At 48.0% G+C, this 24,986-nt stretch overlaps 1 protein-coding gene across 3 annotated transcripts; it reads left to right on the top strand.

Moving 5' to 3' along the window:
* Positions 1–3,063: 3,063 nt before the first annotated feature.
* Spats1 (spermatogenesis associated serine rich 1) lies at positions 3,064–24,703 on the top strand. 3 transcript variants are annotated; one of them, XM_070023626.1, is made up of 9 exons: positions 9,331–9,418; positions 9,896–10,061; positions 12,906–13,053; positions 14,190–14,308; positions 14,990–15,151; positions 16,619–16,739; positions 19,287–19,349; positions 22,617–22,732; positions 22,984–24,703. In XM_070023626.1, the coding sequence occupies exons 2-9, from the start codon at positions 10,046–10,048 to the stop codon at positions 23,010–23,012; spliced, it is 774 nt and encodes a 257-aa protein (XP_069879727.1). In that variant the 5' UTR covers positions 9,331–9,418; positions 9,896–10,045; the 3' UTR covers positions 23,013–24,703. The 3 variants fall into 3 exon arrangements, with proteins under 3 accessions (XP_069879726.1, XP_069879727.1, XP_069879725.1); XM_070023625.1 differs by lacking the exon at positions 9,331–9,418 and adding an exon at positions 3,064–3,139 and having other exon boundaries at positions 22,617–24,703; XM_070023624.1 differs by having other exon boundaries at positions 22,617–24,703.
* Positions 24,704–24,986: the final 283 nt, after the last annotated feature.

The following is a 24,986-nucleotide window of genomic DNA, read 5'->3' as shown; positions in this document are numbered from 1 at the left end:
AAGCAGCAGGAAATGTTCTCTGAAAGCTTCCCAGTGCAGGTCCCCTTGCCTTCCTCTCCCTGGGGACAGCTGTGACTCTGATGCCAGCAGGCCTTGTGGGCACAGCAGGGGCTTCTCATGATGATCTCTGGTCTCTAGGAAATGAAACATTGGAAAGAGAAGGGAGTTTGCCAAGTTGAAGGTCCTTACCATTTTTTTTTTTGGTGTATTTTATTTGGTGTGTGTGTGTGTGTGTGTGTGTGTGTGTGTGTGTGTGTGTGTGTGTGTGTGTGTGTGTGTGTGTGTGTGTGTGTGTGTGTGTGTGTGTGTGTGTGTGTGTGTGTGTGTGTGTCCAGGCTGGGCACTGTCCTTAGCTTTTTCTGCTCAAGGCTGGCACTCTACCACTTGAACCACACTTCTGGCTTTTTGCTGGTTAATTGGAGATAAGAGTCTCCTGTCTGGGCTGGCATTAAACTGCAATCCTGATATCTCGGTTTCCTGAGTAGCTAGGATTACAGACGTGAGCCACTAGCACCTGCCCTTATTTGGGATCTTTTGAGGCACTTTCCCTGAGGAAATGTATAGTCTATTTTGGACTTGAGTTTCTATGGCAATAGTGAATTCTCAGCTGTCTGCTGTCAGCTGTCTGCTGATGAAGCCATGTCTATTCCATGATTTTCTGCCTTTCCCCTAGCCCACATAAGTTAAAGGTGTTGTTTTGAAAGTGGTTTTTTTTTTTTTTTTGTGCCTGTTTTGATTTTTCCAATGGTTTTGGAACAGGAACCTAAAGCCAGATGGGGATTTCTAGAAGACTGATGACCTTGAGAAAGACTATGAAATTCTTCCCAGAGTTGAAGTGAGAGCATTTTTTCCCCCAGATAAATATAGCAGGGCTTCTATTCAGTACTCATATCAGCTGGTCCAGATTTTGCCAAGAGCTTCTGTGTTACAGTAGGAAGTCTATATTTTAGATTAACTTGGACCTACTGCGCTGCCCTGGATTTAGAGTAATTTTGACCTAGTGTGCTGCCATGAATTGAAACAGCTTTACTGATGTAAATTATATACTGTATATAATTTATATACACCATACAAATTCAGTATTTTTATTATCTCTGTGTGTGTGTGTGTGTGTGTGTGTGTGTGTGTGTCTTTACTGGGACTTGAAATCAGGGCTTCCAGCTCTTGCTTGGCTTTTTGCTCAAGGCTGGCACCTAGAGATAAGAGTTTCATGTAATCTTTTGTGACTAACTCCTCTCCCTTAGAATTTTTTTTTTAGTGGCTTCTGTTTGAAGTAGTTTTCCCCCTATCTTATGACTTTGTCTTTGCCACTAAAAATTAATCATTTTCTTTTTTAAAAATGTGATGCTGTTTGTTGAGTCACTGCTGCTTAGTGTTTCCTGGCAAAGCGCTGGTTCTTTTAGGCTTGGGATGTGTCTGTTCTGTTACTTGATGAGGAAGTTAAACTTAAGTTCTGCAGCTTCCCAAGATGGAATTCTTCAGACAGGGAAGCTACCAACTTGGAACTGTTCTCAGGTGAACGGATCCCTGCTTTAATATTCGCAGGAATTTCATTTAGAAGTTTAAAGCATGTGTGGAGTCCACCTACTTGGAGCTCCTTCAGCTGGGTTTTGTGCATACTATTTGAGGTACTGTCTTCATGGTTAAAGAGAGTGATGCTTTGTCTTCCCCACATCCGACTTTTTCATATTTTGGGTATGCTGTACTGGAGCTTGAACTCGGGGCCAAGGCACTCTTCCTTAGTTTTTTTCACTCAAGGATGGTGCTCTGCCACTTGTGCCACAGCTCCACTTCCAGCTTTTTGCTGTTAATTGGATAGAAGAGTCTCCCAGGCTTTCCTGCCTAGCTGACTTCAGACCTAGGTTCTCAGATCTCAGCCACCTGAGCTGCTAGGATTACAGATGTGAACCACTGGCATTGGATTCCAAACTTTTTGTTTTTTAAATGTTGCCAGTCGACTTACTTATCGTGGCAGGTTCAAGGTACCCATTTTTTGTCACCACCCCCTCCCGTTTCCATCACCCCCATCCTGGGGGAAACTGTCCTTTCAGATTTTCACTTTGACTCCAGAGAGTAGGAGCAGAGGTCGGCGATGCACTCACTCTGTCCTGGAATGACGGGCGGGGCAGACACGAGGGACTTCCCCCTTCCTCAGCCCGGCCTGGGCCTGGGCCTGGGGAGCCTGTTTCCTCCTACAAATCGAGAAGCTTGCTTCTGCTGGATGGCTGAAACGTTCGCCGAGGACGTCTCTGGTTCGATGTGTCCGTCCGCCACCCACGGCCTAGCACCCGGACGGTGCCCGCGGCGCCGGCCGACGCCGGATCCCGTTAGCAATGCCGCCTGGGGGTGGGCAGGGGCGGCGGGGTTCTAGCAGGTCTGGACGGTGTCTGGAGTGACCAACGTGCGGTACCGGAGAGGTTTTGGATGAACCTTGGGGTCCCGGGTAGGCGCGAGCGGGGCCGGCGGGCGGGGCCTGCAGGCCATCCTGCGCCTGCGCCTGCGCCTGCTCCCTTCTCTGTTGCTGGGAGACCGGAGGGGGCGGGCGCGTGAGGGAAGGGGGGGCGGAGGGGTCCCGCCCGACGGCGGAGGCACGGGAGGGGGGCGGGCAGGGCAGGGGCACCGTGGGGATCCGGGCACCTTCCGCGGTTTGAGTGAAAAGCCAAGCGACAGCGCCCGGGACCCGAGTTCGAGCCCCGGTACGGGCACGCGCGCGCGCGCACAGGGCAGATCGTCGGGTGTGGACGGCATTGCCTCCCAGAAAACGCTACCGAGGCGGGCGCCCCGGCTGCGGGCCAGCGGGGCGATGCCGCTCCCGCCGCTTCCCTCCTGTCCCTGGGCCCTGGGAGATGGCGAGGTGCGTCGGCTTTGCTGAGAAAGCTCTCGGGCCCGCGACCCGCCCTGCCTGCTGTGAGGCGCCTGCAGAACGCGGAGCACGCACGCACGCACGCACGCACGCACGCACGGAGAGAGGACCCCCGACGGCGCGGGGCTTCCACCGCCGCCCGCCGCCCCGCAGCCCGGAGACGCGGAGGAGAGTGCGGGCTTTACACCCCCGGGACAGGACAGAGCCCCAGACAGGAGCATGGAGACGCGGAGCCCGCGAAGCTCCCTCCATCCCAGACTCGGGACCTGTAAACCGGTGACTTGCCTTATACAGCTACACCCCATTGGGTCGTTGCTATATGACTTGTAACATGCCACATATATACATATATATAATACACACACGTACTGGGGCTTAAACATAGGGCCTCATAGTCCCACTTGTTTTTTTCCATCGAGCCTGGCACTCTGCCACTCGAGCCCTACTGCTGTTTCTGGCTTTATGTTGTTTAATTGGAGATAAGAATTGCACAGACTTCTCTGCCGCAGGCTGGCGTAAAATCGGGATCCTCAGATCTCAGCCTCCTGAGTTGCTAGGATGACAGGTGTGCCTTACCAATGCCCAGCATAGCTTGCTTTTTTTTATTTTTATTTTTCTAGTGCTGGGGATGGAACACTAGGCCTCGCAGCATGTTCCCTGAGCGTTGTACCACTGAGCAGCTGCCCAGCCCCCACACAACATGCTTTCTACGTAATGACATGAGTTGTTATTCCTACTTTACAGGTGGAAAAGCTGAGAGTGATTTCTTTAATAGCATGTAGAAGCAAGAATTGTGTGTGGGCCCAGCACTGGTCGCTCACACCTGTAATCCTAGCTACTCAGGAGGCTGAGATCTGAGGATCACGGTTCAAAGCCAGCCTGGGCAGAAAATTCCATGAAACTCATCTCCAATAAACCACCAGAAAACCGGAAGTGGCACTGTGGCTCAAATGGTAGAGCACTTGCCTTTAGCTGAAGAGCTAAGGGACAGAGCCCAGGCCCAAAGTTCAAGCCCCATGACCAAAAAAAAAGTGTATATTGTGAATGTGTTAATATATGTATTTCTAGAAAACTCACGTTTGGTTTTCTAGCTCTCAGAGGACTAATAAGATTACAATAGACTTTTTGTGTGTGTGTGTGTGGTGGTATTGGGGTTTGCACTCAGGGCCTTGGATTCACCTGGTTTGCTTGCTTCTTCAGCTGGTACTCTACTATGTGGAGCCCAGTCTCTCTTTTTTCTTTTGGTGTGAGGCTTGAACTTGGACCTGGGCACTGTCCCTGAACTTTTCTGCTCAAGGCTAATGTTCTACCTCTTTGAGGCACAGCTCCACTTCCAGTATCCTGGTGGTTAATTAGAGTAAGAGTCTCATGGAATTTCTTGGCCTGGCTGGCTTTGAACTGTGATCCTCAGATCTCAGCCTCCTGAGTAGCTAGGGTTACAGGTGTGAGCCACCACCGCAGCATCAAGCCCGGCTTTTTGCTGGTTATTTTGGAGATGGAGTCTCAAGGACTTGGGCTGGTTTTGGGCTGTCATCCTTGGGATCTCAGCCTCCCGAGTTTCTAGTTTACAGCTATGAGCCACCAACACCTGACTCGAGACCTTTTTTGAGCCTAGTGTGCTGGCACCTGCCTGTAATTCTAGCCACTTGGGAGGTAGAGGCAGGAGGATATTGACTTGAGGCTAGCCAAGGCAAAGTTAGTGGGACCTTATTTAAAAAACAAAGTAGCCCAGCACTGGTGGCTCATGCCTGTAATCCTAGCTACTCAGGAGGAGGCTGAGATCTGAGGATCTCGGTTCATAGCCAGCCTGAGCAGGAAAGTCCGTGATACTCTTATCTCCAATAAACCAGTAGAAAACTGGAAGTGGTGCTGTGGCTCAAGTGGTAGAGCGCTCACCTTGAGCTGAAGAGCTCAAGGACAGCGCCCAAGCCCAGAGTTCAAGCCCCAAGACCAAAAAGAAAAAGAAAAAAAAGAAAAAAGAGAGAGAGAGAAAGAAAGAGAAAGAAAGAAAGAAAGGGAAAGAAAGTAGGTTTGGGAGCATAGTTCAAGTGGTAGATCATGTGCCTAGCCAATTCATGGTTCTGGGTTCAATCTCCTGCCCAGGGGGTGGGGGAAGAAGAGAGACTTATGACAAAGGTAATGAGAAGCGGGTCACCTAGCAATGACTGAGGATGGAAAAGCCTGGGTCCCTACCTGCTATGAGTCACCTTGGACTACTTTGTTCAAGTATCAAATAGAGGAATCTTTTGTTTAAATCACTCTGATATTAGCTGGGTGCTGGTGGTTCAGGCCAGTAATCCTAGCTACTCAGGAGCCTGAGAGCTGAGGATCACAATTCAAAACCAGCCTGGGCAGGGAAGTCTGTGAGACTCCTATCCGCAATTAAACAACAAATAAATCGGAAGTGGGGCAGTAGCTCAAGTGATAGAGTGCTAGCCTTGAGCTAGCAGGGCCCAGGCCCCGAGTTCAAGCCCTAAAACCGGCATACACACACAATATCACTCTGAGTTGCTCTAAGAATGTTCAGAAAATAGACCCCAGTGTATTATGAAAGGTTATCATTATGTTCAGGGCATGTGGTTAACAGGTCAAGGACATGTTTAAAACATTTTAGAATAAGTTCAATAACAGATTGAGCTTTGAGATTTCATAGGGGCACTTTAATTGTTTGGAAATATCCTTGGAACATTCTGTAATAATGTCTGAAGACAGCACTGGGTCAGCCAGGGCTCTCTGCTGCCTCTAGACCTGTAGGGCCCAGAGAGGGAAGTATTTGTTGAATCCCAGAGAGAGAGAGAGAGATGGGGGAAAGGCCCCTTGACCAGCAGGAGGAGATGGCACAGACAGGGAAGGAGCTGGGAGGGATCAGGTGCAGACAGAGAGTGAGTGCAGAGGGACAGGGAAGGAATGAGGCTATGTAATAGTGTTACTTTTGTCTCTTTATTCCTCTGATGAGAGAGAGGACAGACATCACTGCAGAGCAGTCTGGGACAAAGATGAATCCTCTCAATACTGAGGGCGACCACTCTAGCTCTGTCATGGTCATGAATGACTACGGTGAATTCATGAGAATTCATGGCGGCTGGCTTTCCTATCAGGGTGTCCCAGCGTTGCCAGTCACCTCCTCCCAGCCTGTCTGTGTCCTACAGTGCTAGGGATTGAACCCAGGGCCTTCGGCATGTGCTAGGCCAGTGTTCTCCCACTGAACTACCATCTCGGCCCCATCTGTCTCTTTCTGTACTTGGGGAAGAAACGGATGGTGCTTTTCTGTGCTGTGAGTTCTGTGATGGTCCAGAGGCTGTTGCGGCTGGGAGAAGGCGTGTGCTTTATTCACCTTTGAGCCCCTTGCACCTGGTACTGTGCCTGGAATATAGGTGTCTGGTACTGTTTCCCGACAGGAGCTGCTGGTACGAACTTTGAAGATGGGGGCCTGGTGGTGGTAGCCTCTCTGGGGTAGCTTATACTCTCTTGCTACATTTTTCTGCCTCCCTCTGCTCACCACTGCAGGTTTTGTCAACAACGATTCCCCTCAACACCTGCTGGCCCCTGGGCCTCCTAGGGGAAGGTCCAGGCTGAAGGCTCCAGGCTGAAGAATGAGGTGGAGAGTCTGGGTCAGAGCTGCTTCTCCGTGTCTGGGTTTACACTGCCCTCTGGTGTTTGCTGGTAGGACATGCATGTCCTATGAAAGTTTGTGATCGGTGACCTTTTCCTGACATTGGGGAAGTCAGACTCCCCAGTAGGGGGTTTTGTGGTACTTTTGGGGAAAGGGAGAGTGTTTAAGATCCCCCCTCCCCCAATTTAGCTTGTATCTCTTGAGCTATGCAAATGAACTAAGCAAGCACAAAGGCAAACAATGTCTCTGAGTCCTCAGCTGTCAAATAATGTTCTAACAGGCTCAATTTTCTTATTCTGCCACAGATGCAGGTGGAATAGGCTAGGATTTATCTGATAACCTTCCCTGGGGCTGTTGTGTTTCCTGTCATTGCCAGACACACAATTCTTACTGCTGACCTCCAGGGTCAGGGTTGCAGGAGGCGTGAGAGGTGGAGAGAAGTTGACCTGCCCTCCCGGTGTCTGTGTCTGTGTCTGTCCTGTGTCCTGGTCCACCTGCTCCCTGTGTGTCCACCCGCCATCCTGCTCCTGTGAGTCCTTCCCCAAGCCAAGTTCCTACTCATTGAACCCCAGTGGAGTCCTGTAGGGTAAAGACAGAGAATAGAGGCTAATGTCCAGTCAACCTTCCTCTGACCTCACTATGGAACTTGCTAGGAACGTCCAACCTTTTGCAGTTAAATGGAACCCCGTGAAAGTGCCAATATGCAACCTTGTGTCACTGGACAGCTGACCATTTCGTCTGATTCAGTGTGCTACATATCTTGTATACCATCAGGGTCTTGTGCCATCGGGGTCTGTAGCCCCAAGTTTCCAAGCTTTCTTGAGAGGCAGGTCCAAGACACACCAGGGCCTGGGATTGTAGAATGGGGAAGATGGCTTTAGTTAATCACTTAGTTACTTAGTTCTGATGTTGGGGCTTGAATTCAGGGCTTCATGTTCTCACTTGGCTTTTTCCCTCAAGGCTAATGCTCTCCCACTTGAGCTATAGCCTCACTTCTGTCTTTTTGTCGGTTAGATAGAAATAAGAATTTAACAGACTTTCCTGCCTGGGCTGGCTTTGAACAATGATCCTCAGATCTCAGCCTCCAAAGTAGCTACGCTTACAGGCGTGAGCCACCAGTGCCTGTCTGGCTTAAACTTTAATAAAGGGAATGACCAGGGTATGATGTTAGATTTCTTTTTAGAAGCTAGATGCAAATTTGGGTATATAGTTCCATTTTGTATGGACATATGTTGTCTCTTTAAACAAATAGAGAACCCTCAGTCACCTTGGTGTGACCAAGGTGACCTTGGTCATCCTAGTGAGAGGTAGGGTCTAGGTCTCCTCCTCCATCTGTGACCACAGAAGAGGCAGTGCTGTCTGCCTAATTCCTCTGGGATCCTCACATTACCCAGAAGCATGGAGAAAGCCACATGTGGGTGATCTGACAAAAGTCTCAGGAAGCCTGGCACAGGTGGCTCATGCCCAATAATCTTAGCTACTCAGGAGGCTGAGATCTGAGGATCCCAGTTCGAAGCCAGCAAGGGTAGAAAAGTCCCTGTGACACTCTTCAATTAACTACTCAAAAACTGGAAGTGGTGCTGTGCCTCAAAGTGGTGGAGTGCTAGCCTTGAGCAAAAGAGCTCAGGGACAGTGTCTAGACCGAGTTCAAGCCCCACCACTGACAAAACAAAACAAAAAAAACGCAAAAACAAAAACCATCCCAGCTGACCAGCCACAGGCAGTGTCAGTGACCAGCCTCAAATGCAAAACCTCCACCTACTTCCTGAGACAGAAGAGACCCCAAGCAAGAGCAGCCTATGCTAGCCAACCCTCCCAATCTGGAGAGAACAGCTTCGTGTGGTGGCACACTCCTGTAATCTTAGCACTTGGGAGGTGGAGGCAGAAAGATGGTGAATTCAAGGCCAGCCTTGACTACACAGTGTGTTGGAGGTTAGTCTGGGCTACGTTGTGGGGAGACTTCCAACCCTCTCTCCTGAAAAAGGAGGAAGAATACAGGTATTATAATAATCAGGGGCTGGGAAAGTGGCTGTTAGCTCTAATTTACCCTATCAGTGGCTCAGTGGTAGTGTTTGCCTTGCATGAAGGTCCTGGGTTCGATTCCTTAGCACCACATAAGCAGAAAAAGCCGGAAGTGGCACTGTGGCTCAAGTGGTAGAGCGCTTACCTGGAGCTGAAGAGCTGAGGGACAGCGCCCAGGCCCAGAGTTCAGGCCCCACGACAGACAATAATAATACTAATAATGATAATAATCATCCTTACTGTTATTCTAGCGCCAGGTTTTGTGAGTGATTGATTATTCAGCCATAGACCCGGGAAGCCTGCTCATGGCTGTTGGCTGCCGGACGTTGATGCCTTCCTTTCCACATTTCTAAGATTTCTACGGTGGCCATTTTTTTGATGATCAGTTAAAAAACAAGAAATAAAAATAACCTCTGACGTCCCCGCCACTTAAAGAGAAAAATGAGGTCTGGACCTGTCGAGGGAGGACGCCTGCAGGGCGCCCAGCTGTCCCGGGAGCGGGAGCCAGGGACACCGGGCCGGCCCCGCTCCCGCCCCGCTCCCGCCCCGCTCCCGCCCCGCTCCCGGGGACCGCCGCCCCCGGGGCCGGCCCGGGAAGGAACCGCGGCCCGGCGGCACTGGCGCTGCGGCAGGCAGGCCAACCCCGCCGGCCCCGGGAGCAGGTCCCCAGCGCCCCCGCCCCGGGGAGGGGCCGGGCGAGGGGAGGGGCGCAGACAAAGGGAAGGCGGCGCCCGCCCCCAGTGGACGCGAACCTGTGTCCTGGCAACCTCCGAACGCAACCCCGCGGCGGTGGCGGTTGCTGGTGGCCGCGAGGTGCCTTGGCTCTCGGGACTTGGTGGCAGTTGGTGCTTGGGTCTCAGTGGTCGTATCCTCCTCGGTGCAGGCTCCTGGGTGACCCAGTACCGGGAGGGCCGGAACAGGTGGGCTGGGCCTCCAGACCGAGAATCCGAGGCCCGCCCTGGCCTGGGCGGGGGTATGGATGTGGGGTGTGGGGTATGGGGTGGGGGATGTGGGTGGGGGTGTGGATGTGGGGTGGGGTGTGGGTGTGGGGCGGGGGATGTGGGGTGTGGGGGTTGGGGTGGGGGTGTGGGGGGGTGTGGATGTGGGGTGTGGGGTATGGGGTGGGGGATGTGGGGTGGGGGTGTGGATGTGGGGGGTGGGGGTGGGGGTGGGGGTGTGGGGGGGGTGTGGATGTGGGATGTGGGGATGTGGTGTGGGGTTTGGGGGTGTAGGGTGCGGTATGGGGTGGGAGGTGGGGTGTGTGGGGTGGGGGGATGGGGTGGGGGGGTATGGGGTGGGGTGTGTGTGGTGTGTGTGGTGGGGGGAGGGCTGTGGCTGTGTTTGGACGGTGACCTTGCTCACAAGGGTCTTTCTCTTGTTTTTCGTTTTGTCCTCAGGTTGCAGTGACTGTTGAAAAGCGAAGGCAGCCCCATGTGCACTGACCGTGGGCCCAGGCGCTGACATCTTCCCGCTCCTCCCTTTGAAGAGTGATCTGTTGCCGAGATCCGGAGAAGATTCCAGAAAAGAAAGACTCTGGCAGGATCAAGATGGAGAGTGGATACAGTTGAGTTCTAAGAAATCAGGAGGGCTGGGTGAGGCCCGTGGCCGTCTGAGGCCCGTGGCCGTCTGCAGGCCCGAGTGTTAGTGAGCTTTCAGTTACCAAGCTTTTCTAGAGACAGTCAACTTAGAAAAGGCTTCTTTTCAATTCCAATTTTAGAAGTTCCGGGGTGGGATCCAGTTGCTCTATGGCAGAGCAGAACTGCTCACCCCCAGACTGGGAAGTGAGAAAGAAAGAAAAGGAGCTGGGGAAGTGGAGCTGTAGCTCAAGCGGTAGAGCTCCAGCCCTAAGTGAGAAACTTAAGAGACAGCACCAGGCCCTAGTACTGGCACAAAAGGAAAAAAGGCAATAGTCACTGACCTATATTTTAGTTTGCTTGTTGAGCTGATAAGAGGGGGGGCTGGTTAAAAACTGAGATCTGAGGATTGCAGTTCAAAGTCAGCCGAGGGAGGTAAAGCCATGAAACTCTGATCTCCAGTGAACCACCAGAAAACCGGAAGTGGGGCTGTGGCTCAAGTGGTAGAATGCGCACTTTGAGCTGAAGAGCTGAGGGACAGCACTCAGGCCCAGAGTTCAAGCCCCACGACCGACTCCCACCCCTCCCCCCCAAAAAAAATAGATACCCATACTAAACTAAAGTCACTTGGTGCGTTACTTTCTCCTTGTCAGCGCTTTGTGGAAGTCAGTGGAGATGACAAGTCTGGGAAAGTGCTTTGGGTTTTTGTTATGTGTTATAGAATGTGTTATCTTGAGTTTGACAGGTGGTACCAAAGAAATAATCTCCTCCACAAATTTTCCCTTCCCCTTCCTTGCTTTCTGGTTGCCAGAACCTTCTTTGCATCTTTTGTATTGCATCATCTTGTCCCTTAGTGTTTTAGAGACTTGTATGAATTTCCTGGCCTAGCTTACTTGATATTTATTGCATTTGAATAACAATTCTGATGAATGATGAACTTTTCTGGTGAGCTAGCCAGCAAAAGGGGGGGTGGCAGGGCTTTGGGGGTTGGGTGTGGTAGGAGATATGCACAGAGAAGTGCCTAGGTACTCTGTCCTAGGGTCTCTAACTTCTAGAAGGGTCCTGTTGTCAGCTTGAAATGAGCAGAGTGTTGTGTAGCAACAAATTGAGATTGCTTTGATTATCCTTGGATCAGATGCACCTTCTCTGTTAGAGCAGCTTCAGGCCACTTTCTGTGTGGTTGTTAGCATGCAATTTATTATCCAAGCAAGGGAATACTCATTCCATTGCTCACTGCTCAGGGTCAGGAAGTACATCTCACTACCCTCTTCTCTCAACCCAAACAAAGAATCTCCCCCCCTCCCCCCGCCTTAAGCCTTACAGTGGCTTAAGATGGTCATTTTTCATTTGCATCTCTGAAGTTGGAGTTGATCTTACATGTGCGGTACAAAGTAGTTGTCATAGTCTTTGTTGGTGAACCTGCTTGTATGAACATTCCAGAAGCAATTGAGAAAATCTTCCTTCTTCCCTGCTTCCCTCCCTCCTTCCCTCCTTCCCTCCCTCCTTCCCTCCGTCCTTCCCTCCCTCTCTCCCTTCTTTCCTTCCTTCCTTCCTTCCTTCCCTTTCTTTTTTGGCAGTTCTAAGGTATCTTTAATTGGCAGCTTTGTTCTTCGTGGTACATAAAATAATAATGTTATGAAACACCTAAGATTCCCAGTTTCTAATTACTGCTTTAGTTGAAGCCAAAAAGCTTTGATATATAGTATTTCTGTCCATTGATTATTAAGCACTCCTGACTTCCATTATGATTTCTTTTATGTGAATTATTTAGATGTGTGGTGTGAGTTCCCAGGCGTAGGGAGTGTATTGGCTGTGTTTTTAGCATCGATTTCTAATTGTGTTGCATTGTGGGCACAAAGTGCGGTTTCTACTATACTTGTTGACACTTCTTTTGTGGCCTCATGCAAGGGTGATTCCCTTAGGCTTCTGGGGCCATTTCTTTCCCTGTCCCCTGATCCTGTTCCTGCCCTCACCACTGGTTCTGACTTTGTCTTTGCTACTGACAACTGTGTGGCCCCTCTGTACTGGGCACTGTTCCACAACAGCACTTCTTTCCTGGGTTGGCCCGAACTCACTGGCGGTGCTTCATTTTATTTTATTTTATTTTTTGGTGCTGATACTGGCCTTGAACTTGGTCTAGGTGCTGTCCCTTAACTTTTTCACTCAAAGTTGGCACTCTACCAGTTGAACCACAGCTCTATGTCTGGTTTTTTTTTTTTTTTTTTTTTTGCTGGTTAATTGGAGACAAGAGACTCCCAGACTTGTCTGCCTGGGCTGGCTTCAAACCTCAGTCATCAGATCACAGCCTCTTGAGTAGCTGGGATTACAATGTGAGCCACCAGTGCCAGCTTTCTTTTTATTTTTAGGGTGAGCAAATATTGTCATTGCATTCAATGTATACTATGTAAAAATTGAAGGCTGGGAAGGTGGCTCAGTGGTAGAGCGCTTGCCTTGCATGCATGAAGCCCTGGGTTCAACTCCTCAGCACCACATAAGCAGAAAAAGCCAGAAGTGGCGTTATGGCCAAGTGCTAGAGCACTAGCCTTGAGCTGAAGAGCTGAGCGACAGCGCCCAGGCCCAGAGTTCAAGCCCCGTGACCAACCAAAAACAACAACAACAAAAACCAAAATTGAACTACCTAACTTGAGGGTAGGAATGGGATGGGAGAAGATGGAGAACAGTGGGGTGATATTGATCATGCTGCAATTGAATTCGTAACCCGATCTGGGAACCTCCTTTGTACAACTATTTAATAGAAAAACGCAGAATAGGGAACAAGATAGATGGCAGGTACTTCAATAAGGTAATAATGGGCGATATCTATGTGCGGCAGATGCTGAGTATAACTATGCTGTACAATCTGAGGGCTGTGTTGCCAGCACAGTACCCTGTAATGAGAAGACCAGCTCCCCATCGGCAGTGAAGACAGGCTCTTGTGCCCGTGAGCCCCTAAGCCTTGACAGCATGGGCCCCTACTGCAAGTAAGTCAGGGCCTGGGGTCTAGTGAGAAGCCATCATTGCACGGTGAACTCTGATCCAGAAGTTATTCATTAAGCCAGGTGTCCATGGGTCATGCCTGTAGCCCTAGCTATGCAGGAGGCTGAGATCTGAGGATTGTGGTTCAAAGCCAGCTCTGGCAGGAAGCTCTGTGAGCCTGTTATCTCTAATAAATGTCCCCAAAATCAGAAGTGGAGCTGTGGTTTAAGCAGGCACCAGCCTCAAGTGAAAAAGCTAAGGGATATATAGGGTCTAGGCCCTGAGTTAGAGAGAGAGAGAGAGAGAGAGAGAGAGAGAGAGAGAGAGAGAGAGAGAGAGAGAGAGAGAAAGAGAGAGAGAGAGAGAGAGAGAGAGAGAGAGAGAGAGAGAGAGAGAGAGAGAGAGAGAGAGAGAGAGAGAGAGAGACTGTCCTATTTGTTACTGGACTTGATTGCCTCTCTGGGGGAAGGGACACAGATGGTGGCTGGGAACAAGGAAGTCTCTAGGAGTTAGTAGAGTTGCTAGGTCAGATAGTAATTGTTCAACTTTTTATGTTAGTTTGATGAATTTGGGCTTGAATTTAAGCCTTTGCTTTTGCTAGGTACAGGTACTATACCATGTATTTCAGCCTCAGCCTTTTTTGCTTAATTATTGTTCTAACAACTAAAATGCCTAGGTCCCAGGTGTATGCCTGGGCTGGCCTGGACAGTGATCCTCCTATTTGCGTTTACTATGTAGCTGAGATGGCAGGCACCTGTCGCCATGTCCAGCTTTTGTACTGGTTGAGATAGAATTTCGCTAATTTTTTTTTTTTAACCTTCATTAGCCTTGAGCCTCCATCTTCCGAGTTTTCAGCTCCTGAGTATTTCAACATCTGGGGATCACAGGTGTGAGCCATCATGCCTAGCTTCTACATTTAACTTTTTGAGAACTGCCACATTGTTTTACAGTATACATGTTTTGAATATGTTTCAGTTCCCCTCCCCTCCAAAATTGTGAATAAACAAATAACATGCTGGGGACTTTTCTAGAGGAAGAGGCTCAGCTCTCTAAGTGAGAATAATGGAACTCTGTAACATGTAAGAGCAGATTCCAACTCCCATTTTAAGTGCACTGAAGACTCCAATCTCTTTCTCTCCAGGACTGCTGCAGATCTGGGTGGGAAGTGCTGCTCCCCGAGTTCAAATCACTCTTCTGAAAACTCAGTGCCTGAAGGCCTCAAGCTCCGAGAGGAGCTGAGCTTGCTGAAGTGTCTGACAGGTGAGTCACTCATGTGTCTTCCTCTGGGTGTGTTGGGCCTTTCAGTGATCACGGTACTATGAGCCACTGGTGCCAGGTGTCTGACAGGCTTCAATCCTCTCCTAGGGGGAGCGATGGTCATGCTTTTCAGGGGCTAGTGCTGGCAGATACCCGTGGCCCACAGTTGGAATCCTTGCTTCTTAGGAGGCTGAGATCTGAGGATCCCAGTTCCAAGCCAGCCTAGACAGGAAAGTCTGTGAGATGCTTATCTCTAGTTAACCAACAAAAAGCCAGATGCTGTGGCTGAAGAAGTTAGCACCAGGCTTGAGCACTAAAGCTTAGAGACAGATGGGTGCTGGTGGCTCACAACTATAATCCTAACTACGTAGGAGGTTGAGATCTGAGGATTGCAGTTAGAAGCCAGCTTGGTCAGGAATAAGTCCATGAGACACTTGTCTCCAATTGGCCACCAGAAAACTGGAAGTAACATTATAGCTTAAAGTAGTAGAGTGCTAGCCTTGAGTGAAAAAGCTCAGGGACAGCACCCAGGTCCTGAGTTCAAACCCCAAGATCAGCATACACAAAAATAGGCCTTAAGATGATTGCAATTTGCTGCCATGCTGGGCTGCATAGCAAGACCCTGACTCAGTTGGATTGTAAGACAGGGTTTGGTATTAATGAAATGGTTTTGATGTCTTGCAGAAGATGGCCAGCGTCCGGAGTGGACATTTTACCCAAGGCCCAGCAGTAATATCCACACCTACCACGTTGGAAAGCAGTGTCTCTTTAATGGGGTTTTCCTTGGCAACAAGAGGTCTCTGGCAGAAAGGACAGTGGACAAGATGCTTGGGAGGAAGAAATACGGTAATGTTCTCCTCCGGGACCTTTGCTGCTCAAGGCCAGCATTGGGAGGAAGAAATACGGTAATGTTCTCCTCTGGGACCTTTGCTGCTCAAGGCCAGCAAGGGCCTGAAGTAGAATTGTGCAGATCTTAAGACTTATGCTGGGGCCAGCTCTTCAAGGTCACCATATTACCCCAGTGCAGCCAGGAAGACAGGAAAGCAAAGAGACACTTGTGTGTGTGTGTTGTGTGTGTGTGTGTGTGCGCGTGCACGCGTGCACACGCACGCACACTTGTGAGCACGCCAGTCCTGTTGCTTGACCTCAGGGCCTGGGCACTACCTCTGAGCTTTTGTGCTCAAGGCTAGCACTCTACTACTGGAGCTTCACCTCCACTAATGGCTTTTCTGGTGGTTAATGGGAGATAAGAGTCTCACAGGCTTTACTACCCCTCATAGGCTTCAAACCAGGATTCAAATTCTTGAGTAAGCTAGGATTACAAGATGAATCACCAGCACCCAAATGAGAGATTTTTGGCAGGGGACATATTTTGGCTAAGAACTCTCAATGTATGTGGATACACATTTTTCTGTTTCTCTGAATTTCGTAAAATGTTAATGCAACATTTAAGTCAACAGATAAACTCTCTCAGAAAGTTATTAGCAGAGACCTCATTGAAGTCCAAAGAGAGAATTATTTCTGCTTCAGTTAGAGGTTGTCTAAAATATATTTTGTATTATCCACAAGGAAAATACCCCATAACCCTTAGCCCAAAGCACATACTAATACTTATTTATTTTTGTGCTGCCACTGGAGCTTGAATTCAGGGCCTCTCATTCTTTTTTTTTTTTTGGTTGGTCATGGGACTTGAACTCTGGGCTTTGAACACTGTCCCTCAGCTCTTCAGCTCAAGGCTAGCACTTGAGCCACTGCACCACTTCCGGTTTTCTGAGTGGTTTATTGGAGATAAGAGTCTCACAGAATTTCCTGCCCCAGCTGGCTTTGAACAGATCCTCAAATCTCAGCCTCCTGAGTAGCTAGGATTACAGGCCTGAGCTACAGGCACCCAGCTTCAGGGCCTCTCATTCTTGTTTAGCACTTTGAACAAGGCTGAGTCACATCTCCACTTCTGGCCTTTTGCTGGTTAATTAGAGATAAAAGCCTCCAATTTGTCTCCGGATTTATCTGCCAAGGCTGGCTTTGAACATGATCCTCAGATCTCAGCCTCTGAATTCAAGCCTCTTTTCTTTGCCAGGGGGAAGGATATGATGGGAAGAATATGATGACAACGTCTCCTCGAAAACATTGTAAACATAGGCTCACCCTTCTGCTTGCCTCTCCTCAAGGCAAGATACTCATGAAGAGAACTTTAGGATACTTGATGTAACTTACTCAGCTAAAATAGTCTGCTTTGATTTCACTCAGCTGGGTAGATAAACACTGTGGATCATCTTGAGTCCTCTGTGTGATGTGTTTTCAAACTTTCCACAGATATCGATCCCAGGAATGGGATCCCAGCGCTGAATCCAGGAGATAATCCGTATATGATTCCAGAACAGAGTAAGGGCTTCTACAAAGCAGGTGCAACCCTACCACCAGTGAACTTTGCATTGTGAGCATGTTAATTTTCAAGTTACTTTGTTAATATGCTAAAGGAACTGTGTGTATTACCTGTGTGTATTGCCAAAACTGGGGCTTGAATTGAGGGCACTTGACTTTTTTACTCCAGGTTGGTGTTCTGCTATCTGAAACAAACCTCTACTTTCCTATAAATCATTTATTTTTGTTGGTTGTGGGGCTTGAACTTAGGGTCTGGGTGCTTTCCATGAGCTTTTCTGCTCAAGGATAGTGCTCTACCATGTTGAGCCACAGCACCATTTCTAGTGTTCTGGTGGGGTAATTGGAGATAAGAGTCTCACAGGCTTTCCTGCATGGGCTGGCTTTGAACTGCAATCCTCAGATCTAAATCTCCTGAGTAGCTAAGATTACAGGTTTGAGCCATCAGTTTCTGGCTGTAAATTATTATTATTATTATTATTATCATTATTTTCCACTCCTGGGGCTTGAACTCAGGGCCTTGGGTACTATCCCTGAGCATCTTTTCCTCAAGGCTTGAGGTACAGCTCTACATCTCGTTTTTTCTGTTTATGTGGTCCTGAATAATTGAACCCAGGGCTTCATGCATGCTAGGCACCACTAAGCCACATTCCCAATCCTAAATTATTATTATTAATTTTTTTGGGTCTGGTTGTGGGGCCTGAACTCTAGGCCTAGGTGCTGTCCCTCAGCTCTTCAGCTCAAGGCTAGCGCTGTACCACTTGAGCCACAGCGCCACTTCCGGCTTTTTTCTTTTTGCTTATGTGGTGCTGAGGAATGGAACCCAGGGACTCAGGCATGCAAGGCAAGCGCTCTACCACTGAGCCACCTTCCCAGCCCTTGGCTTTTTTTTTTCCTTATGTGCTGCTGAGGAATTGAACCCAGGGCCTTAGGCATGCAAGGCAAGCACTCTACCACTGAGCCACCTTCCCAGCCCCTAAATTATTATTATTTTTTGGGGGGGGGGTCTGGTCGTGGGGCCTGAACTCTGGGCCTGGGCGCTGTCCCTCAGCTCTTCAGCTCAAGGCTAGTGCTCTACCACTAGAGCCACAGCACCACTTCGGCTTTTTTCTTTTTGCTTATGTGGTGCTGAGGAATTGAACCTAGGGCCTCATGCATGCAAGGTAAGTGCTCTACCACTGAGCCACCTTCCCAGCCCCCCTAAATTATTTTTTTAAGAGAGGTGGATCTCAGACATAACTAGGTGATAATGTCTTAAAAACTTCATCATTAGGGACAGGTGTGGTGGCACATGTTTGTAATCCTAGCTACTCAGGAGGTAGAGATAGAAGGATTACGGTTAAAGACTAGCCTGGGCAAAAGTTAGCTAAATCCTGTTTCAGTAAGTTGGAACTGGGTGCTAATGGCTCTTACCTGTAATCATAGCTACTCAAGGAGGCTGAGGTTTGAGGATTTCACTTTGAAACCAGCCCAGGTAGGAAAGTCCATGAGGTGCTTTTCTCCAATTAACTAAGAAAAAGCCAGAAGTAGTAGTGTGGCTCAAATGGTAGAATGCTAGCCTTGAGTGAAAAAGTGAAAAGTTGAGAGTGCAAAGCCATAAGTACAAGCCCCAGTATTAGCCAACAAAACAAACAATACAACAAACAAAGCAAGGTCCTCACAATTTTGTTTTGTTGGTCGTGGGGCCTGAACTCTGGGCCTGGGTGCTGTCCTTCAGCTCTTCAGCTCAAGGGTAGTGCTGTACCACTTGAGCCACAACGCCACTTCTGGCTTTTTCTGCTTATGTGGTGCTGAGGAATCGAACCCAGAGCCTCATGCATGCAAGGCAAACACTCTACCACTGAGCCATCTTCCCTGCCCCAGTCCTTACAATTTTGAAGCCCATTCTTGAAAATTAATATTGGAAGATAAGACTTAAAAAATAAACATAAGCTACTCTGGAGGCTGGGATATGAGGATCCCAGTTTAAAGCCAGCGTGGGCAGGAAAGACCATAAGACTCTTATCTCCAATTAACCACCAGCCAGAAGTGGAGGTGTGGCTACTGTGGTAGAGTGCTAGCCTTGAGCAAAAGAGTGGAGGGGCAGTGTCCAGGCCTGAGTTCAAGCCCCTGGACACACACACACACACACACACACACACACAAACGCACGCACGCACGCACGCACGCACACACTCACCCCCCCATACACAGTAATATATTAATATGCTACAGAAGCCATCCCCTCCTTTTTTTCTTGAAACAATACTTGGGGATGGATTAACTGAAGTACTTTTGCTTGCTAGGCAGGTGCTGTATCACTTGAGCCACATCCTTAATCCGTTTTAGTTATTCTTGGGATAGAATATCTCATTTCTGCCGGTGTCTGCATGAACCACAATCTCCTATTTATCCTTCCTGTATAATGGAGATGACAGGCCTACTTCACCATGTTTGACTTGTTGTTTGAGATGGTGGTCTCCGTAACTCCTTGATTGGGCTGGCCTTGAATCTTGTTCCTTCCAATATCTGCCTCTCACATAGCTGAGATTACAGTTGTGAGCTTCCATGCCCAGCAAAGCCATACTAACTTTATAGTTGATTTTTTTCTTTTGTTTTTCAGAGTGCCTTATGAGAAGAAATTTGATACATTTATTCCACTTGAGCCTCTTCCACAAATTCCCACGTAAGTTCTCTCACCAAGTTTTATGCTATTCCTTCATTATGAAAACATCATTTCTGAGCTGGGAAGGTGGCTCAGTGGTAGAGCGCTTGCCTTGCATGCATGAGGCCCTGGGTTCGATTCCTCAGCACCACATAAGCAGGGAAAAAAAAGCCAGAAGTGGCGCTGTGGCTCAAGTGTAGAGCACTAGCCTTGAGCTGAAGAGCTGAGGGACAGCGCCCAGGCTCAGAGTTCAGGCCCCACAACCGGACCCCCCCCCCACGAAATAAAAAGAAAGCATCGTTTCTGGGCTGGGAAGGTGGCTCAGTGGTAGAGTGCTTGCCTTGCATTCATGAGGCTCTGGGTTCGATTCCTCAGCACCACATAAGCAGAAAAAGCCAGAAGTGGCGCTGTGGCTTCAGTGGTAGAGCACTAGCCTTGAGCTGAGGAGCTGAGGGACAGCGCCCAGGCCCAGAGTTCAGGCCCCATGACTAGCAAAAACAAACAAAAAACAAAAAACATTTCTCTCTCTCTCTCCACCCCATTACCCAGCTACCTACTCACCTACCTACCTACCTACCTACCTACCTACCTACATCTTTTCTGTAGAAGACATTGGAGTCAACTTCTGGAGCTTTTTGGATTCCAGGGGGTGTTTGGAAACAGGGAAGTCAAGCACATGTGGTATCTGGCATGGGATGGGCACATGTACATGTTCAGCAGATGGACTGGTAAACAGCCAGGTGCCATGGGTTGTACTAGCTTTCACAAGAGGAGTATGTATGTGGAGCAGATGCCAAGATAGACATACTACCTCTAGAGGCCAAACTAAAGTAAATGGGACACTCTAATATTCCTAGGTGGGTATACCATTGTCTAATTTTACTTGATGATGATGATGATGGTAATGATGGTGGTGATGAGGCCTGAGCCCTGTCCCTGAGCCTCTCTGTGTTTAGGGCTAGTGCTCTACCAGTTGAGCCACAGCTTCACTTCCAGTTTTCTGGTGGTTAATTGGAGATAAGAGTCTCATGGACTTTCCTGCTTGGGCTGGCTTTGAACCATGATCCTCAGATCTCAGCCTCCTGAATATCTAGGAATACAGGCTTGAGCCACTGGTGCCCAGTTAAAAAAGTAGTTTTTTTTTTTTTTCTCAGTCCTGGGGCTTGAACTCTGGGCCTGGGCGCTGTCCCTCAGTTCTTCAGCTCAACGTGAGCACTCTACCACTTGAGCCACAGCACCTCTTCTGCTTTTCTAGTGGTTTATTGGAGTCTTACAGACATTCTTGCCTGGGCTGGCTTTGAACGTCGATCCTCAGATTTCAGCCTCTTGAGTAGCTATGATTATAGGCATGAGCCACCGTGCCCAGGTCAAAGTAGGTGTTTTTTAAAAGGACAAAGCACTGTACACCAGCATGTCTGGTGACCAGACACTATTTGTGGAGAGTTGGCTCCCTCTTCAGGACATAGCCACCGGATAGTCAAATCAGGAGAGACAAAAGCTCCAGTTTCAGGTTCTGTTGTGGGATTTACTATTGGTTGTTTCCTAGATTCAGTGTTTCCTTCTGCAGTATTTTAATATTCTGTTAATTCCATCTACTAAATTTTTTTTTCAGCCGTAGGGCTTGAACTCTGGGCCTGGGCTCTGTCCCTCAGCTCTTCAGCTCAAAGCAAGTGCTCTACCACTTGAGCCACAGTGCCACTTCAGATTTCTGGTGGTTCATTGGAGCTGAGAGTCTCACGGACTTTCCTGCCCGGGTTGGCTTTGAACAGATCCTCAGATCTTAGCCTCCTGAGTAGCTAGGATCACAGGCATGAGCCATTGGCACTGGCTAACTTTTATGTTTGTTTGTTTTTCCATTTCTTTTTTTTATTAATTGTGAAAATACTGTACAGAGGGGTTACCTTTACTTGAGCAAGGTAATGAGTACATTTCTTATCAAGCATTGTTGCCTCCTCCTTGTTTTTCCCCTCCCAGCCCTTCCCTCCCATCTCCACAACTACACCCCCCCTCCAACCCCTCCCCCCCAACTTTTTTTTTTCTTTTGTTGGTGCTGGGGCTTTAACTCAGTGTCTGGGTGTTCTCCTTGACTTTTTTTTTTGCTCCAGGCTAGCTCTCTACTAGTTTAGTGTAGCTCCACTTCTGGTTTTTAGATGATTAATTGGGGATAAGAATCTCAAAGACTTTCTAATTCTGGGGCTGGATTTGAATAGCAAGCCTCAGATCTCAGCTTCCTGAGTAGCTAGGATTACTGGCTTGAGTCACCAGCTCCCAGCTATTGTATTTTTGATCTGTAGAAATCTCAATTGATTTTTCCCCCCTGTCATTTGTTGGGCTTGAATTCAGGGCCTGGGTGGTATCCTTGAGCTTTTTTGTTGGAGGCTAAAGCTCTAATACTTTTTTTTTTGCCTGTCCTGGGGCTTGAACTCAGGCCCTGGGCACCGTCCCTGAGCCTTCTTTTTTTTTTTTTTTGTCGGCCGTGGGGCTTGAACTCTGGGCCTGGGTGCTGTCCCTCAGCTCTTCAGCTCAAGGCGAGCGCTCTACCACTTGAGCTACAGCGCCACTTCCGGTTTTCTGGTGGTTTATTGGAGATAGGAGTCTCACGGTCTCTCCTGCCCGGGCTGGCTTTGAACCGCGATCCTCAGATCTCAGCCTCCTGAGTAGCTAGGATTACAGGCGTGAGCCACCAGCGCCCGGCTCTGAGCCTTCTTTTTGCTCAGGCTAGCACTCTACCACTTGAGCCACAGTGCCACTTCTGGCCTTTTCTGTTTCTGTGATACTGAGGAATGGAACCCAGGGCTTCATGCATGCTAGGCAAGCACTCTACCACTAAGCCACATTCCCAGCCCTAATGTACTACCACTTTGAGCTACAGCACCATTTCTGGTTTTCTGGTGGTTAATTGGAGATAAGAGTCTCATGGACTTTCCTTCCTAGGCTGGCTTTTTAACTGTGATCCTCAGATCTCAGCCTCCTGAGTAGCTAGGATTACAGGCATGAGCCATCAGCTCTGTTTCTACTGTCTGATTTTTCTGCTGGTATGGATCATACCACCATGCCCAATCTTTCTGATTACAATAGGATTCTCTTGAACTTTTTTTTTTAACCTGCTCTGGCCTGGAACTATGATCCTCCTAATCTCTGATTCGTGAGTAGCTAGAATTACAGACATGAGTTCTAAATTTGAAAACTGTGTATGTGTATCTTTTGGAGCATGTATCTTTTGCAATGATTGTGTAAGGAAATTTCACATCAGACAAATTGAAACTTGGAATTTTCTTCTTCCTGCAGCTTGCCTTTCTCGGAGAAGGAGAAAGCCAACAACTTAAAGAATGAGATAAAAGAAGTTGAGGAGCTTGAATATTGGCAGCCTGCACCTACATTAGTACAGAGCATATTTCTTTCTGGTGGGTTTAAAGCACCTTCAGAAACAACCAGGATACAATCTGGAAGAGTCCAGAAGAGCAGGGTTTTGAGAGGCTCCCTACAGAAAGAAGGAGAGAGAAGGCCAACCCTCTCCTGGAGTGGATATATCTCCTGCCTCGAGATGGCACCAGGGGCAGATGTCACAGCCAGACATCGCGGGTCGAGTGCGTTGGTAGATAGAAGTTAGTCTCGCAAGGAAGCACAGCCTTTAACTCCATGCCTCTATCCACAGGTGCTTTGGACTTCCCAAGAAAACCCTGAGCAGAAACACGCTCAGAAACACGCCCACAAAGCACTCACTTGACTGCACTCCAGCGAGCTCCATCCAGTTGCTGTGTTTTGACAATGTCACTGTTTTAAATCATGGCTTCTCTGAGGAATCACTGTACTTTGCCTTGTTGAGCTTTAAATTTTGAAATCTTGCAGAACTTGTAGAGAAGTTGTGAGACTTTTACATACTTGCATATGCTTCATCTACATTCTGTGATTGTAAGCACCTCTCCAGATCCTCCCTCTGTGTCTCTTTTATATTATTACTGTGACTACTTTGTTGAGCTACTTAACACGGAGTGGCAGACATCTTAATCTTGTATACCTACATGACTACAAGTATGGCTGCCCTAAAGCCAAATGAATTTTTTAACAAGAACAATTGGATCAACTTCAAAGAATTTAAATACTGATCAACAGTATTACTAATACTCAGTCCACATTCACTTTTATTCAGATGGGTTTAGTTTTCTAAAGAGACCCTCAATGTAAGGCCTAACAATTGTACAAAGTGGATAGCTTAAAAACATCAGGAATTTATTTCTCATAGTTCTGGAGTCTAGGAGTTTTAATGCAGTTCATAGATGGTACCTCATTGTTGTGTCCTCATATGGCAGAAGGTGTCGGTTAGCTCTCTGAGATCTTTCTCTCTTTTTTTTTTTGACATGAGGTCTCCCCATGTTACTTAGGCTAGTCTCAGTCTCCTGAGGATAATAGGCATGTACTATTTTGCCCACCTCTTGGGTCTACTTTATGAGTTCTGATTGCATTCTTTCCCAATTGCCTTGCCTGCTAATTATTCAATCTCCTAATACTATTACCTTGGGAGTTAGATTTCAACACATGATTGTTTTGGAGGGAGGATATGGCCTGAGGTTCATAGCAGTGAACCTTCATTCTTTTTGGCTAAAACAATTCTCATTGATTGGCCATAGCACATTCTCATTTATTTAATACTTTTTGGTATTTTCTCAAATACTCAAGTTTGTACATGTCAGAAAAATGAAAGGGCTATAATTAGACAATGGATACTATTGTCCAGTAGCTCATTCCCATTTCAGTCTTGTCTTATCTAACACAGGAGGGAATTTTGGTCATCTTTATTCTTAGAGCTTCTCACACATTGCAGAAGCAATCATTTGGAGGAGGTGAAAAGGAAAGCCTGCTCTTCAGTCAGGCTGTGACATGGGCATATGCCGGCCTCTCAGCGTCTTCCTAGCCTACAGCCTTGTCCACAAGGTGGGATTGTTGGTTGGTGATTGAGGACTGCAGATCTGGTCTCCCTGAAACCTTATTGTGGAAAAGATGTTTTAAGACCCATGCTGATACCAAAAGTGCCCAATACATGAGATGATTTCTTTCCCTGTCAAAACATTTATTGTCTCCAGACAGCCAATGTGAATGAAGAGGTTTAGAACTCAGTACATTCATGCTACCTTTTGTGCTGGAAGACTAGCTGGCAGAGAACAGGGTACCTACACCAGCTGCTGTGCCCGACCACTCCTTGAAGTGATATCAGCAGGTATCTGTGCTAATTCTCTGCCTCCCGGGACACAAGGACCATCCAAATAAAACCAAACAATTCAGAAAAGCCAAAGGAGTTTTCCAACAATGTTTCCATAATCCATTAACTCTGGAAAACAATTTTTGTGCATTTCTATTGCTGTATAAATAAAAGTATGTTCTGTATAAAAATGTGACTTGCAAACTACCTGTGTGGGTGTAACGGTGAACAAATGTACAACAACAAGTTCCATAGGGTGACTTGTTCTCAGAAGGTTCTCTTGGGTTTTGGGTGCTGGTGGCCCATGCCTGTAATCCTAGCTACTCAGGAGGCTGAGATCTGAGGATCACGGTTCAAAGCCAGTCCAGGCAGGAAAGTCCATGAGACTTTAATTTCCAATTAATCACCAGAAAACTGGAAGTGGTGCTGTGGCTCAAGTGATAGAGTGCTTGCCTTGAGCT

Source organism: Dipodomys merriami, unplaced genomic scaffold (assembly GCF_024711535.1).
Source record: "Dipodomys merriami isolate MVZ:Mamm:240054 unplaced genomic scaffold, mDipMer1.0.p SCAF_16, whole genome shotgun sequence".
NCBI classification, from domain to species: domain Eukaryota; kingdom Metazoa; phylum Chordata; class Mammalia; order Rodentia; family Heteromyidae; genus Dipodomys; species Dipodomys merriami.
The sequence above is the reverse complement of the archived record's forward strand: the minus strand, read 5'-3'. Positions and strand labels throughout refer to the sequence as shown.